This window comes from Trichechus manatus, unplaced genomic scaffold (assembly GCF_000243295.1).
Source record: "Trichechus manatus latirostris isolate Lorelei unplaced genomic scaffold, TriManLat1.0 scaffold00024, whole genome shotgun sequence".
Classification (NCBI taxonomy): Eukaryota; Metazoa; Chordata; class Mammalia; order Sirenia; family Trichechidae; genus Trichechus; species Trichechus manatus.
The window spans coordinates 4,511,850-4,528,181 of NW_004443960.1; the positions used below are offsets into that span (position 1 = coordinate 4,511,850).

Here is a 16,332-nt window from a genome sequence, read left to right on the forward strand (position 1 = left end):
CTATGCTCATGAACCTCCCAAAGAGCTTGTTTGTTAGAAATCTCATCATTGCCCCCATCACTCCAACCACCAATACCATTAGGCTCTTTTTGTGTTCGGTTGAGCCCATCTTTTATCACTGGCTTCAGCTGTTTGCCTGGTTAAGCATGGAAATTCACACAACTCTAATTTTCTGTGTCCTATGTCAACTATTTCTTTTACAAGGGTTCACAGTTTACTCTCTCTCCTTTCAGTGTTTTTTTTTTAAATTATCATAAGAAAACAATGGCTTTTAGTCCTCTGTAATCTGATTCAGTCCCACTTTCCATGAGTTCCCATTTTTGTTTCAGACTTTGTAATTCTTCATTTAGCCAACCAAGTTTGGGCCAACCACACTGTCTGTCATTCCTAAGCACAAGTTCTTCACTCAGGCAGGGAGCCTCTCTCCCTGCCCCAAACAGCCCACTTAATGCCCAGCTGTTGCTCACAGTATCCCCACTGCCTGGAACTCCCTTATCGTTCCTGCCTATCCATAGTCTATTTATCCTCCAGAACTTGATTCAAATCCCATCGATTCATCCAGCCCTCCTTGGCCTCACTGCTCTCCACTGATCCCTCTCTCATCTAGAATCCTTTAATAGCTACCTGCCTGAAGCAACAAAGGAAGAAGGGGAGTCAGGAACAGGAAATGGATGTGTGGCTAACTGCCTCCATGAACAACTGCCTCCTTTGCCATGAGACCTGAACAACTGGATGGTGCCTGGCTACCATTACTGAACGTTTTGATCAAAGATTCTAGAGAAGAATCCTGATCAAAAGGGGGAAAATTCAGAACAATTTCAATTTCTCATGGAATCCAGATTTTCTGGAGCCATGGAGGCTGGATGAATCCCTAAAACTATTGCCCTGAGATAATCCTTAAACTTTAAACCAAAAACATCCCTCAAAGTCTTCTTAAAACCAAACAATAGTTTAGCATAACTAGTAAACAATGTCTGCCTTGAGCACTGTGCTCCTCTAAGATCTATATGGGACCAAACTGAAAACAGCAACTTAACAGATTAGACAGGAAACTTAGGGAGCAGTGAGTTTATGTTAATGGGGGAGAAAAGGAGGGTGAGAATGGCTGCAGAACTTGAAGAACATAGTCAGTGTCACTGAATTGAACGTGTAGAAATTGCTAAATTGGTATGTGTTATGCTGGGTATATTTTCAACAACAAAAGTTGCCTGCGTTGCTCATTCTGCATGTAATCTTGCCTAAAATGTTCACATCTTGTCTATCTAACTGAGCTCCTAGGAGGAGTTTCAGCCTGAAGCGATGCAGACTGTGGAGGAATGATCACCACTTATTTCTATGCATCGGGATGATCTTTCGTACAGAACTCACGTCACTGAAGAACACTCTCTCCTCCAGAGTGTCTCCAGCTCTCGCAACTGCAGGCCAGCGACTCCCTTAAAATACTGCCAAGTTGGTTTCTGATAAAGAATTGGGGGCTGAGTATATCAGAATGTCTATATTGTTAAGGAAGACATGTCATGAACACTAAACCACTAAACCAGAAAGATAAACTCCAGAATGAGCGAAAAACACCGTTTATGTGGATTTTCATATATACTACTATACTTTGCTTTCTAGGAAAACATATTAACCACCTAGCATTAGATTAAGGAGCTCTGGTGGCACAGTGGTTAAGTGCTCAGCTGCTAACTGAAAGGTTGGCATTTCAAACCCACCAGTCGCCCTATGTGAGAAAAATGTGGCAGTCTGCTTCCATAAAGATTATTGCCTTGGAAACCCTATGGGGCAGTTTTACCCTGTCCTATAGGGTGGCTATGAGCCATCATTGACTCAGTGGCAATGGCTAAGTATTAGACGTATCAGAAAAGTCAGAGATGTTTTTCAAACCCATAGCTACATTTCCCTATAAGAATCTTAAACAGAAATACAACTACTTAAACAGATCGACTCGTATAGCTAGACCCAGGTAATCAAACCTGATGGAGTGATGAGAAAGTGAAGCAAATCACCAGAAACTCAAGTTATACACGCTCTTCCTCTCATTGTGACTTCTTACATAGCCCTGGAGAGTCAGGTCAAAGAATCTCAAATTAATTTCCTCAACCTACGACAGATCTGGCTAAAAAACTCTACTGCTACAATATCAGGGCAAATCACCTAGTTTTACAAAAGAGAATAGAATTAAACAATTACTTGTATTCAGATAAATCAAACTTGAGTTTTCATTTATACCTCATGGACAAACCACAACGATACACAGCCATCGAAAGAGAACTAAACACGGCTCCTGTAACAGGAACTGCCTACTAAGGTGGGTAAAGAGAGGTGCAAGAAAATCTCTGAATGTAGTTAGCACACTTGCAAGGTAATGAATGCCAGTCCTTACCTGACTGAAACTGTTGCTGGCCCCAGGACAGTTGCCCAGAGCAATTTCTGCAATAAGAACACACCTTTCATTTTGGTATGAAGCCAGCATGGTATGCTATTCTTACAGGCTATAGCAACACTAAACTAGGATCCCCAGAATATTTGCAAAGCAGCTTAGACCCAGGGTAACTCCAAAACAAAGGCAAAGTGAAACTCTCAGTGAGGACTACTCACTGATCTTCTGTTCCAAAAAACTTCACAAAGAAGCATTTCTTTCCACGTGGCTTCTTCAAGTCTTTGGGTGGATTAACAATCTGGGGGAGAAAAGGGAAAAAAGGTTTGATGGTAACACAGCAGTCCACTAGAGAGTAATTCTTCATAGCTGTAAGTTGGTAAAAAAATAAAATATGAGGAATGTGTATTACAAAAACAACCCAGGGCCTAGTACACGTCCAAATCTGGCACTTTTCTACTGAGATGCGTGAAAATGTTAAAACATTCTAGAAGTTCTCTATACCTAACATGTGGCACAGTACTTGGCACAATACCCCTTTTACTGCAATGGACTGGTTTCAAAAGCAGTAAACTGGCCTCAGGAATGGTTATAGTTTTGGGCTAACAGAGTCCAGAGGCCATGTCTTCCAGGATCCCTCCAGTCTCAGTCAAACCATTAAGTCTGGTCTTTTTACTAGAATTTGAGTTCTGCAGCCCACTTTCAAACTAAGGTCAACATCGTATCTCCTGCAACATGAGCCTGTCTCGTATCCATTGTTGAAGAAATGTCGAGGACACTCTTAAAAAATACTGCTTGTGCAGTCTGAGTTAATGAGGCAGGTAACAATGAAAAGGAAGGACGAGAGGTGCTGAAAATGCCACATTCCAAAGAAACAGTCTAAAGACATTTACTGGGCTCCTAGCAAGAATACAAAAACTGAACATTTGGAAAGCTGTGATGGACCCGCCTCAAGCAGAATTCAGAATGCCAACTTTTGCAAAGATGCTTTGGAGCAGCACATATGGTAAAATGGAGAGAAGATTTAAACTTAGTTGGGACAAAAATACTCTTGACTTTTTACTAACCCACATTTAGATTTCTCTCTTCCTGGATAATTATCCCCCTCTGCCCCCCCATCCCCTTGTTTAGTTAGATCTAAACTTAAAGCTAAATTCAAGTGAGAATTGCTTTCCTGGGTTAGGAAAAAAAAAAGACTTCACCAATCATCTCTGATTCAAGAAATAAGTGCTCGCTGTAGGTTAAATGATCTGCTTTATATTGTCTTTTGTGAATAAGCTGATACTAGAGAGAAAAACTGAGGGTTATTTAAACAGTATCAGTTTTACTCAATGCTAAAAACATTCATTCATTCATTCTCCACTTTCCCAAATCCAGCTTTGGATGTCTTCCTTTAGCAGCACGACACTCACCTTTCCTGGCCAAGGAGGATACCGGCCGAGTTTCCCCCTAGAGAAAAGACAGAGTCAGCAGTTGCTCTGGGAAAGCCAGTCCATTTCCTTCTACCCACTCAACCTGAAATTTGTTTTCCTAAATCTCGGCCTGCACCCTCAAGTGCCGGAACAAAAACCAGCCAACAGGAGTTCTTAATCTGGATTCCAAGGTTGGGCTCAAGAAGGCCCAAAACCCTCGGAAACGGAATGGAAAATCCTATACGTATGTACATAGCTACGAGCATTCTTTGGGTGACAAGGAATACAGAACAACAAAACCACCAAGAGCCACTTGTCTAGAGCCTCCCAGTGACCGGGGTGGGGGACAGTTTCCTCCGTAAACACAGACTTCCCTTTACAAAGTCTGTTTTAATTCACCACGAGACCAGTCTGGCTTTGACAAATGCTAACAGAAGCCTTCCTTTGGGTCGAGAAACAAGCTACGTAGCTTGAGAGAGGCGGCGACAGTCAGTCTTGGTTTGGGCGGTTGTCTGGGACACAGTAGCAGACCATGAGGCACCCAAAAAGGCACTGGTCATTGTCGAGCCTTCGGTTGTAAAGGAGAGGTCTCCCCTTCATTTCTTCATGCGGCAGCGCCAGCAGTCCGGTTTCGACAATCCCGGCCGAACCGCCTGTACAGGTCAGTTCCATTGCACAGCGAGTCTTGACGGACCAGCCCCGGCGAGCTCCCCAGCTTTCAGGGGACCCCAGCAAGACCCCGGGGACTTGGCGACCGCGGAAGCCGCGCGGCGCCGGAGGCTCCCATCACGGTGGCCGTCGGCGTCCGGGCCGGAGTGCAGCCCTTCTCCGGGTGGCCTCGGGGCTCAGAGCCGGGCCCGCCGCGGCCATCCTCGGCCTCAGTCCCCCGGGGCCGGGCTGCCCCTTCCGCCCGGCGTCGCTCCCAGCACCGGCACCTCGTCTTCCCCGCTCTCAGTGGCCTGGAGTGCATAGAAAGGCAGCTCCGGGGCTGGCGGTGAACCCCGCGCCCAGAAGAGCAGATCCCCGACGCATCTCGCTTGTACCCTGCTGCCCGGACTCACCACACCAAGTCGCCGAGTCGCAAACTCACAGCCGCCATCTTACCACCCAACCACCGCCGACGCACTGGCCGTCGGGAACTTGAGGTCGCCCCGGCACCGCCCATTGGAGTGGGCCTGGCCACGTGACGGGGGCCGGCTGTCATCGGCCACGCCGCTGCTCTGACGTCACCGCGTCTGCCAGATCTCATTGGTCGGTCTAGCGGCACGTGACTCGGGAGCCGCGGTTTCCGCGCGCCGGAGCCCCGAGACTCCCGGCTCCTTCCCCCTCCCTCCGGCTCGTGACAACGAAGCGCCCGGGGTCTCAGGCTGCAGCAGCGGGGAAGACGGTGCGGCCGGCTGAGCGTGTGAGGGAGCCGGCCTCGCGGCCTGCCCTGCCCTGCCTCCCGGGCCCTGGGGGACTCCATTCCCCCTCCCCCCGTGGCGCTTCCGTTACGGCCGTTAGCCCCGCGCGGGCCCCGGGGCTATTCTCGAGCCTGCGGCGCCGGCCGGCCCCGTCGTGGCCCCCGGGAGCTCGCCTGACGGACCTCGGCGCGGCCTGGAAACCGGCTGCCGCCCAAGTCCGGAGCCCCGCTCCGGGCGGGTTCTGCTCGGCCGCAGCCAGGAGGCCCCGGTCCCCCTCGTCTCCGCGCTCCCCGGAGTTCCAGACGCCGCGCTCTGCAGGCAGGCGATAGGTCCGCTCTCCCGCCGCCTGGGTTCGTTGGAGTACTCTTTTCCGCGGCCGGCGTTCGGGCAGCCGCTCCCGGAGGTCTGGGTCCGGCGCAGCAAGTTCTCCCCGGGCGCCCCTTGGCAGCCTGCCCCGTGGTTCCCTGAGTTGCTCCTGGACCTCGAGTGGGTAATTCTCCGCCTTCTTCCCCGCTGGCCCGCGCGCAGCACGGCTGACGAGGCTCCCCGGGCGCGCGGGGGCCGGCCATGGGCCGCGGCTCCGGCCGGCCGCCCGCGGGGAGGCATGCCTGGGGAGCCGGGCCGGCATGAGGACAGCCGCGGGGGAACGTCTGCGGCCCGCGGGGCTGTAGCCTGCGTCGGCGCTGGGGACAAAGGTGCGTGTCTTTGTAAGGACTGGGCTTTGCAAGCCCTGTTGCAGTTTGACACTTTGAGAGAAGTTGCGATCTGGCTGTTGCGACAACAGGGCGACAAATGCCAGAGGTCGTTTCAGCAGGTTAAAGTGAAACCATTTAGTGGAAACGGTTAATAGCAGGTCAGCACAAGTGGCTGCCCAAGCTTCCGTATGCCAGGTAGGAAATACAGTTTTAAGAAAAATCGCAGTCACACAGATTCCAAGGAGTCATTCCAATACTCAAGTTGGAACCGGAGTTTTTCTTGAGTTACCGACTGCTGCAAAAGGTAGCGGTCCGCACGCGTTTACTGTAGGCATTTTGTTACATAGAAGCTTTGGTTGTAAGTTGGTCTTAAGGTAATGGTTGTCCACAGCTTGGCGTTTCTTTGGAGTCTGAGTTCTCTGAAGTTCTGTTAATTACTTTTAGGAATTGTCATTTACTTTTTTTTTTTTTTTTGTTTGAGGCAGTTCTATTCTGTCCTACAGGGTCACTATGAGTCGGAATAGACTAGATGGCAATGAGGTTTTTTTTTTTTTTTTTTTTTTAAGGCAAACTGATAATTCAACACGCTTTCCTAATTTTAAAGTTTGCAATTTTCAGAGTCAAGTGATACTTTAATAACTGATAAAGAGCGTTGTTGTTAGATGTAGTTGGGTCCATTCTGACTCATAGTGACCCCCACGCGACAGAGTAGAACTGCCCCATAGAGTTTTTTTGGCTGTAGTCTTTATGGGAGCATATCTGACAGGTCTTTCTCCCAAGGAGTTGCTGGGTGGGTTCCAACTGCCAACCTTTCAGTTAGAGCCGAGTGCTTAAACATTGAGCCACCAAGGCTCTTGGGTAAAGAATAAAAAACTCACTGCTTTAGAGTGGATTCGGACTCATAGTGACTTTAGAGGACGGGGTAGAACTGCCCCCATAGAGTTTCTAAGTCTGTAATCTTTGCAGAAGCAGACCACTATGTATTTCTTCTGAGGATCCTCTGGTGGATTGGAACCGTGGACCTTTCGGTTAGCAGCTGATAGGAATCTTAAGTCAACATTGTACTGGATTTAGAGGAGTTAAGGAACATGGCAAAAAATATGTTGTTTACGGACGTATATGTATATGTGTATGTATACGTATGTGTATATATGTATATATTTATATGCATAAAGTGTTGTCTACGGTTATCCTGGAAGTTCTAGACAATGCAATAAGACATGACACAAAAATAAGAAAATTTTTCAGGACGGGAAAGACAAAATTATCATTTCAGTGGACAATAGGATTGCCTAGTTGAGAGGAAAAAAAAAGCAAGGGGAAAACCATTTATAAGAATTCAGTAAAAGGACTAGTTACAAAATCAGCATATAAAATTCAGTTAGTTTTTCTGTTTTATCACTAACCGGTTTTAAAACGTAATCGTTAAAAGGTCCTGTTCACAATAACCAAAAGCTACAATTCCTGGGAATAACCTGAGATACAAAAGGAAGCTTGAGTAAATGGGGGTAGCATTTCTGGGATAACATCAGTTGGGACTTTTTAAGAGGAATGCTTTTGTGTATAGAATACTGTACGTAGAGTACCGCTCAACTTATTAAAGTTGCATATTTAAAAGCTCAGCTTTTTTAAAGCCTATGAGTTTTACTCACAAATCTTTTTTTATTTACGAATCTAAGAATTTTCATATAAAAAAATTACTGGATCTTTGACACAGGTTCAATTAAGATAACCCATTTAGCAGATTAAATTCTCCTGAACAATTACTAACTTTTTTTACAAACAGCTAAGTAAATTCCATTGAACGTTTTAAACTGCATTTAAAATATTACACGCTTGAGTCTCTCAAATACTTGATCAGTGCCTGATCGATTCTGGGAAGAAACCAAGTTAGAGCCTCACTTCACATCTTATAGCAGAGTAAATTCTACTTGTGTTAAAGAGTTAAATGTGAGAAATATATCTGTAAAAGACTAAATAGGTAAATTTTCATGCCAGTTGTGGTTGGAGAAGGACATTCTAGACGTAGAAGAGATGGGAGACGTCATGCGAAAAAGGGCCCAGTTAGGACTGCATAAAAAGTTAGCCTTTGTTTCAGCCTATCTTACTCTACGCAAAGTTAAACAGGAAATAACAAACCAGGGAAGTACTTGTAAGAGATGTGACAAGCAAAGGGAAACATCTTGATACTATATTAAGAACCCTTACAAATCAATGAAACTATGGTTTATTCACCTGTTCCCTTATTGCTATACATTCAGGTTGCTTCCATCATGTTTCTTCTACAAACAAGGCTGTAATGAATATTTTTATTGATATGGCGGAAAGTTTGCAGTAGATTGTGAGTTTAAAAAAGGACACAGAGTTATACACCTAGTGTGCACGTGTGCATGCATACACATAAGCTAAATATATGGCGTGTATTTGCATATATACTGTAAACCCTTGGGATTCTGGGATTCAGAATCTGACCATTCCCAGGCAACTCTGAGGGTCTTTGGCATGCAATAACTTGTTACTGTGCTAATGCCCCTGTTTGGGTGGTAGGGGCAGGTGTGCAGGAGCCTGGGACTCTGTTAGGCAATGAGCCTGGCCACACCCGCCTGAGATATTGTTCATTTCTTATCTTGGCGGTAGGTAGCAACTTTTGGGAGGGGATGAAAGCTTTTTCGTTGTGAAAATTGGCCCCAAATGAAAGTAAGCTGCGCTGGTGATGAAAGAAATCTTAAGAAGGTGGTTATTCTCTGCTAGAAAAAAGTGTTGGATAAATTCAGTCGGAAACAATATTCTGTAGTTGTATTTGTAATTTTGAGGATTCTTAAGGATCTGTCAGCAGGGATTCTCTAACGTTAAGGATCTACTATATATGCGTAGAGAGAAGACTGGAAGGAAATAATGCTAAATAGTGGTTATCTGAATGATAGGATCTGGGGGTGACTTATATGTATGTATGAAAATGTTAATATTTAAAATGAGTATTATCTAAGCAGAAAAATATCAGTTAATAGTAATTAAGTTCAACAGTGGTTTCTTCTTGATAATGAAATTCTTTTAAACTTAAATCTACATAGTTGAGTGGGAAGATCATTGTTTTATCATCTTGGTTTGACCTGGCCCTTCTTTTCAATGTTAACAGAAGCCATGCAGTGACAACCGCTAAGACTTGTTGGTAGCCATGTCGGAGCCCCACAGAGTCCAGTTCACCTCTCTCCCAGGTCCTCTGAATCCTGCATTTTTGAAGAAATCCCGGAAGGAGGAGGTTGGGGGAGCAGAACAGCATCAGGACTCTGAGCCGGCGGCTGCAGCTGTTCGGATCACACTCACCCTCTTTGAACCAGATCACAAGCGCTGCCCAGAGTTTTTCTACCCAGAGCTGGTGAAGAATATACGAGGGAAAGTGAAAGGCCTTCAAGCCGGAGACAAGGTATGCCGCCCCGGTGTCACTGCAGGTCTAATGACTGGGCATCAGCACGTGCAAATGTGATTTCCATGGGGTGGAAGCAAGACTAGAGAGGCTTTGACTGTCCCAGAATCATGTTACCCACCCCAAAGCAAGAGTAGGGCTTGCTGGTTTTGTTTCTGGGCGTGCAGGAATAGAATTCTTTCTAGACTCATTCTCCTAATTTATACTAGGAAAAAAATGTATGGGACAACCAAAGCCCATTTGAATTATGGCTAATTAATATTAAAAAAAAAGGAACAATGAATTTTTTCATGCCAAATCTAAATGCTCCTTGTCAGTAAGACCAATCCCTGATTATTCCACTGAAGGAATTCTGTGCTGGGCATTTTTCTTTTCCTTGAGACTCTTGCTCTCTGCCTGGTGTAAGGGCAGACAGGACAAGACACAAACTGCTCATCTCTTCTTAATGCAGAGGTGGTCTGGCTAGTTTCTTTACCTGGCTGGATAGGAAGCTATTTTTTCCCCTTTTTTTAAAAAAAATTTTTTACTTTATGTATTTTTTTTTTGTGCCAGAATTGAGTTATAACCTTTAGGGCTCTAAAATGTTTTAAAAGTGATCTATTTGTTTTTCTGGCAGATTGGTCTTTCTGTTTAGTGTGGATCTTTTCACACACACACAGGAGTAGAGAGAATAGCATAAGAAGGCCCCATGTACACACCCATCACCCAGCTTCAGCTATCACTGATGTTTTGACAATTCATTAACTTTTTTTTGGTAATTTTTCATTTTAAATTTAATTATGTGCAGAAGTGCACATGTGATAAACGCACAGCTTGGTAAATTTTCACAAACTTGACATACCCTTGTAACCTGCACCTGGATCAAGAAAAGAAACATTTACCAGGACATCTCCACATGCCTTTCAGAGACTCCACCCCTACCCTCAAGGGTAACCACTACCCTGATTTCTAACAACTCTGATGAGTTTTGCATGTTTTTCTATTTTCTATAAATGGACTTGTACGGTATGAGTAGGAGTTATAGGTGAGTAGTGTTTTTAAGCACCTTCTCTATACCCATACTCTGCTAGGCTCTGAGGACAGGATAAGTAGGGTCCCACACTTATAGTATTTTTGTTTCTAGTGTGGATCTTAGTAAAGTACAGCTAAGAATAGTATTTGGCTCCCAGGGTATTTGAGGGTGAAATGGGACTTTGTAGGTAAAGTTTCTAGCAGAGTGCTTCAGTGGCAGCTGCTCATCCTAATTCAGTGTCCTGTTCAGGGTGAGCATGTTTGGTTAGAAAGATAAAAATTTGTTTCCTTGATGGGTATCTGATTGGCTGAATGGAAGCCAGTGAGTTTGTATCAGAGGACAACCTGTTGTATGAGGACCAGCTGGCAGGATGAGAAGAAATCATTTCAAATCCATTCACAGTTCCTTTTGCAAAGTGGAAATAGTATTCTCTTTTTTGAGAGGAAGTAAGAAAGCAGTAGAGATTGGTCACTGTATTTATTTATGGGCTCAAACCAAATCAGTAGGTCAGCTGAACTGAGAACTCCAGTGCTCTGGCTTCACCTTTGTGGGGCTCCAGGTACCCCCTCCATTGCCGAGAATCGCATGGAGCATACGCAGAACTTTGGGTCTGCTCTCAGCAAGTCATTCCTGGACTTCAGGTTGAGAACTCCAGAATCTTTGTGTGTCTACTCTGCATTTTTAAAAGTGCAGTATAATCTGACCCATTCGTTTGCTAAGTCATGTAGCATATGTTTGTTACGATGGCAAGGCACTGTGCTACACACTGAGGACTGCACAAGGTGGACGAGGTGCTGTTCCAGCTGCAAGGAACTTGCCATTTTGTAGATGTTTTAGGAGAATTATAACAACAAAAGTAACAGAAGTTACAGTGTGGTAATTGTTTAAGTTTGGTACAAAACAGGCCCTTGAGGGCATGAACAAGGAAAGCTTACATTCCGGAAACTGTGTTTGGACAGACCTGGGCCTTCTTGCATCCAGGAAATGGTTATATTGGAAGACTACTGTTTGCAACTGGAGTACACATCGAATGCAACCAACACGCTCAAGATTGGTGGGATTTCTTACAATTATGTTAATCACTTAAGTTATATGTGATCATTGTAGAAAAATTAGAAGGTACAGATAAGCACATGTGGTAAAGACCACCCATTTGTAGTACATACATTGTGTGTATGTTCTGTGCATATGCAGCATAGATCATTTAACTGATCCTTTCTGGGCGGCTAGGAATCAGTAGGCAGAGATGGGAGGGTGAGATAAAGGAGCTTCGTTTCAAACAAACATCTATTCTTTAGTGACTTTGTCTGCTCTTAAACATAGTAGGTACAGGTGTCTTCTATTAAAACTAAGACTTCTTGTCCAAGAAATTTAAGTTCTAACTCTGGAAAATTTATTTCATGCGAAAAATGCAAGAATAAGTTTATGAGTAGAAATCAACTTGGGAAGACCACATGAAAATATTTGGAGTGGGTATAGAGATGGGGAGGACAAGAGGAGATAGGTGAGTGATCCTTGAAGACAGGCTTGCAAGGATAGGGAATGTATGACTGGAGAGCCTCGTTCCCAAACAGCACTTGAGAACATGTGCTACCTTCAGGGGTTCTGAACCTTTTTTTGAGACATTCGCCACTTAGGAAGTCTGGTGAAGTCTGCAGACCCCTTCTTAGAATAATGTTTGCAAATACATAAAAATAACTTTGAGGGTTACAAAGGAAATGGTCTCTATTGAGACCCAGTTCTCTACAGGCCGAGCATCCCTGACTGGAGTCCCTTTGCTGGATTTGGAGCCCTGCCCCACCTAGTGCCATGGGGGTGGATTGTGGGCTTAATCAAGTTGTGTTGAGTTACACAAATGAAAGTTTTACTTTCTCAAACAACCAAGGTAAACGCTTGCAAGATGGCAGCATGTATTCTACCTTGTCTTTTCCAAAAAACGGTTGTTTTTATTCTGCAGTTTCTAGGTACGGAGTGGTCAGTGAAGGTTCTCTGAATAGGCTTGTGAAAATTTTTTGTGACTTATTTTTTTGTGCAAATGATCTCTTTACAGAAGAAAGATCTCTCAGATCCTTTCAATGACGAAGAAAAGGAAAGGCATAAAGTGGAGGCCCTTGCCCGGAAATTTGAAGAAAAATATGTAAGATTTCTCTCTTGGGCAACAACAACCTCACTGGGGTGGGAGAGGCTTCCGGACATTTTCATCTCCTTTGGCGAATTGTGATCTAAATCACCCCAGACCTGGAAACAAGTGTAGAGCGTGGATAAAACAGAACACAGTTATTAAACCCATGAAGTAATCTACAGAACATGCATCTGTAGGAGGTTAATTGTGTGTTGTTAAGTGGACAGACGAACAAGACGGACTCGTACTCTTCCTTAGAGTAAACATCTGGTATGAAGTGTAAGAAGCCATTTAGTTCATTCTTCTATCTTAAGCCATTGTACGTAGAAAAAATCTGTTTCCAGAAGTCTTCAGGGAAAGAGGTTTTGGTGTGTGTGCACGTCCGTGTGTGTGACTGGTTCCAGTGCTTTACGACCTTTAGTAACTAGCCGACGAACTTCAAGACAGCAGTTAATTCCCTGCGAATATTGATCAAAAAAGCGTATGCTCTGTTGTTTTTAAATTTTAGGGTGGAAAGAAACGAAGAAAAGACCGAATACAGGACTTGATTGATATGGGGTATGGTTATGACGAGTCCGATTCCTTCATCGATAACTCTGAGGCGGTAAGTGTTTAACGAGAACAGGGCGTCAGAACTGCAGCACTTGTGCTCTCAGTGGTGATGGCCAAGGAGCTGGGGTGGGGTCAGAGTGGGTGTACCCTCTTCTCACCACGAGGAGAAAGCACAGCTGAGGAAGGAAGCGACTCCCCTCTGTCTGGGCCTTAGTTCCCTCATCTGTAAAATGGTGGCCAGATCTGTCCAGAAAACCTCATAGCTCTGGCATTCTGTGATTGGCTAGCAGGGACGTCTTAGCTAGCACTCTGAAATGTGGCAGAGAGACACAGAGCGTCTCCTCTCTGAGGACCAGCTTTGCACCTTTGGAATATAATTCCAGAACTTGTTTTCCCCCTTCAGTATGATGAGCTTGTTCCTGCTTCCTTGACTACCAAGTATGGAGGATTTTACATTAACTCGGGGACCCTGCAGTTTAGACAAGCATCGGAATCTGAGGATGATTTCATTAAAGAAAAGAAGAAAAAGTCCCCAAAGGTTAGAATGTTGCTTGCTTTTGGTTCTCAGAAATGCTTCTTTATGTGACTGTGAGATCAGGAAACGTGGTGGTTTAGGGCTGTGCACCTCCTGCCGAGGTAGGCGGCTCCCCTCTCATGTCTGGCCGGGACAAGGTGATGTGAACTTGGAGGGCTCCACTCAGCTCCTGGGCGTCACGGCCCCATCACACTGACATCCGCACAGGGTCAGCAGGGATTGGTTCCTGGAGGCGGTCTCAGGGTGGGGACAAGGTCAGTGAAGGGTGTGGACGAGGGAAGTGTGCACCACCCGTGCTCTGTCTGGCGTGGACATGTGGACGACTTCAGTTCCCAGGGCCGTCAAGCCAGTGAAAACAAACCCGCCTTCACATCACTGTTTTAAAATGTATCTTCACTAGCTTTGTGTTTAGAGCGAGAGCTAGGGCCCACATACTCTTGTGAAAGCTCATTTCGGTCTGGAAAGGTTTTCTCTCAGGCTGCGGGGTGGCCCACTGCTGCCTCAGTCCCACTGGCCATGCGAAGGCTGTGTTGAAACGCAGCGGGTGTGGTGTTGTGGCTCCATGTCCCGGGAGCGACCGGCAAGCTTTTGTTGATGGAGGAGAGGAGGCCGGTGGCAGAGCGGCCCGAGCGGGGCGAGGCCAGTGCTGTGGCGTGCATGTGCTCCCGGAGCCAGGGGCTGCGTAACTGTGCTTTGTCTTTAATTCTCAGAAGCGGAAGGTGAAGGAAGGCGGCGAGAAGATGAGGAAGAAGAAAAAAGACGACACTCAGGACAAGGAGAAGAGATCGAGAAAGTCCAAGTTTCCCAAAGCCGGGTGAGAGGCCGCAGCTTCTTTGCTAGGATGATATCTGAGCTGCTAGGGTGGGACACCCGGCAGCTGCCTCGCCTTCCTCCCCACAGCTTTAGACGAGGCAGCAGAGTCTGTCCTCCCGCCCACTCCCCAGTCCCCCCGGGCGGTCAGTGCTCTCATGTCTGTGTGTCAGATAGCCAGCTCTTTCTCTCTGCCACCGTCAGCGTTGGCAGCTATTCCTGTCGCTGTTCGATGCCGATATTTCTTGTCCTCTGGGCGCTCCTCTCCCTGCCCCAGTTCTTTCTCTGTCTCTGTGGTCCCTCTGTCTCCTGTGGTCATGCCTCGTTTGCCTCACTCAGTCTCACCCCAGCTGCTCTTCAGGTTGCTGCTGTTCTCTGCTGCTCCTGCTTTGCTTCCTTTAAAGATTTCTCTTGCTCCCCTTTCTTTTCCTTTCTTGTTTTTTTTTTTCTTTTTTGGTTTTTTGCAACCTTTTATTTCAGCCTGGCAGTGATTTTTAAAAACCCATCGGATGTGTAGCGTTATGTGACATTGTGCTGCCAACCTGTATTAAATCTCAAGCTTTGGTCTCAGCAAGAACGAGCTCTCTATGCCAAGAGGAGGGAGGATTAATAACAGGGAGGCCTTGTGGCTGTTGTGGGCCTCCCAGAGGTCACTGCGCTGGGAACCAGCGTAAAGTCCCTCTGAATTTCCCTTTGGAGGTGCACCGCAGCCTTTGTAACTAATTCCCCTCTTGCTTGCAGCTTTACAGCTCTCAATGCCAGTAAGGAGAAGAAGAAGAAGAAATATTCTGGGGCTTTAAGCGTGAAGGAGATGTTAAAGAAGTTTCACAAGGAGAAAGAGGCGCAGAAAAGGAGAGATGAGGAGCATAAGCCGGTAGCAGTCTCATCCGCAGAAGCTCAGAGCCTGCGGGCCCTGGAGAGCGCCTCCGACCCCTTGCTGTCGCTCTTTGGCTCCACCTCTGACAACGACCTGCTGCAGGCGGCCACTGCCATGGGCTCGCTGACCGATCTGGACTTGGAGCGGCTGCTCAGTGAGTCTCCGGAAGGAAGCCCCTTCCATGATATGGATGATGAAAGCGCTTCCCTTGGGCTGGGGTCGGACCCGGAATTCAGGCAGCCCTCCTCCCTCCCCGAAGGCCTGCCCACGCCCCTGGAGAAGCGCATTAAGGAGCTGGCTCAGGTATGGTGACACTGTGTGGCCGGGCTCTCCTGGAAGCGGTTCGCTGGGGCAGATTGACATTGGTTCTGCACCACAGGACGCTCTATGCCCCAAGAAACCCTTCCTTAGCAAGCTGGCAGTTAATGTGTAAGCTCTTTCCAAGCGCTCATCTCCTTTCGGAGGGGGAGAACTGTAAGCTTTGCCTGTCGGGCCTCATCTTTAGGCCTTTCTTGGTTCCTTCACTCCTGGAAAATTTACTTTCTTCTAGGGAGCTCTTCTCTCCCGTTCTCTGCCCGTCAGTTCCTTTCCCACAGAGTAGCTTTCCTCTCAGGCTGTGGACTGACACTAACGTGGGCAGCGGGCAGCTGAGGCCAAGACTCCATTTTGTAGTATTCTCTTGAAAGTTTGGGAAATTCACAAAAGCTTTGCACGCATCTGAAGTCTGCATAACTTATGTGCTTAATTGCCACCAGGGTTCAGTTGCTCCCATGAATTGCATATCATCCACGTCGAGAATGCTTGAGTTGTGACAAATAAAAAGCTTAACCTTAAATGCTGTCCACGCCCAGTTAAAAACAGCAGCAACAACCTTTAGAATATAGCAGCCTTTGCTGCTGTTTCCCCCAGAGATTGAGAAATGATCCTTTGGGTGCTGAGAACGGTCAGTTCTGTAATACAGCACTATCTGTAAACCAAGCGTAGGTCGTTAGTTGTGATGACATTTAGCTTTTAGTTAAAATAACATTTTACCTTAGGCTTCCTGACCTGTGACACACCTCCAGCAGTGTGTATACTCGATGGCGCCAAGTTTTAAAGCGTGATCCTCAC

The 16,332-nt window shown here is 46.1% G+C and overlaps 2 protein-coding genes across 5 annotated transcripts in view; one reads left to right on the forward strand and one right to left on the reverse strand.

The window, feature by feature from the left end:
* The window catches only part of GLYR1 (glyoxylate reductase 1 homolog), a 33,626-nt gene extending 28,669 nt beyond the window's left edge, over nucleotides 1-4,957 (reverse strand). For both annotated transcript variants that reach the window (XM_004373226.2, XM_023728448.1), the window contains exons 1-3: nucleotides 4,854-4,957; nucleotides 3,793-3,829; nucleotides 2,602-2,681 (exon numbers count right to left, since the gene is read on the reverse strand). In XM_004373226.2, coding sequence (XP_004373283.1) covers nucleotides 2,602-2,681; nucleotides 3,793-3,829; nucleotides 4,854-4,957 — 221 coding nt within the window. The remainder of the gene's footprint in view (nucleotides 1-2,601; nucleotides 2,682-3,792; nucleotides 3,830-4,853) is intronic.
* Nucleotides 4,958-5,759: 802 nt separating this feature from the next.
* UBN1 (ubinuclein 1) overlaps nucleotides 5,760-16,332 on the forward strand; it is a 28,717-nt gene continuing 18,144 nt past the window's right edge. For 2 of the 3 annotated variants that reach the window (XM_004373229.2, XM_012554645.2), the window contains exons 1-6: nucleotides 6,927-9,314; nucleotides 12,377-12,463; nucleotides 12,957-13,052; nucleotides 13,404-13,538; nucleotides 14,246-14,349; nucleotides 15,087-15,525. In XM_004373229.2, the coding sequence (XP_004373286.1) occupies nucleotides 9,066-9,314; nucleotides 12,377-12,463; nucleotides 12,957-13,052; nucleotides 13,404-13,538; nucleotides 14,246-14,349; nucleotides 15,087-15,525 (1,110 nt within the window). In that variant the 5' untranslated portion in view covers nucleotides 6,927-9,065. Of the gene's footprint in view, nucleotides 5,891-6,926; nucleotides 9,315-12,376; nucleotides 12,464-12,956; nucleotides 13,053-13,403; nucleotides 13,539-14,245; nucleotides 14,350-15,086; nucleotides 15,526-16,332 lie in introns of those variants that run through there. The other variant, XM_023728449.1, reaches the window with a different exon arrangement.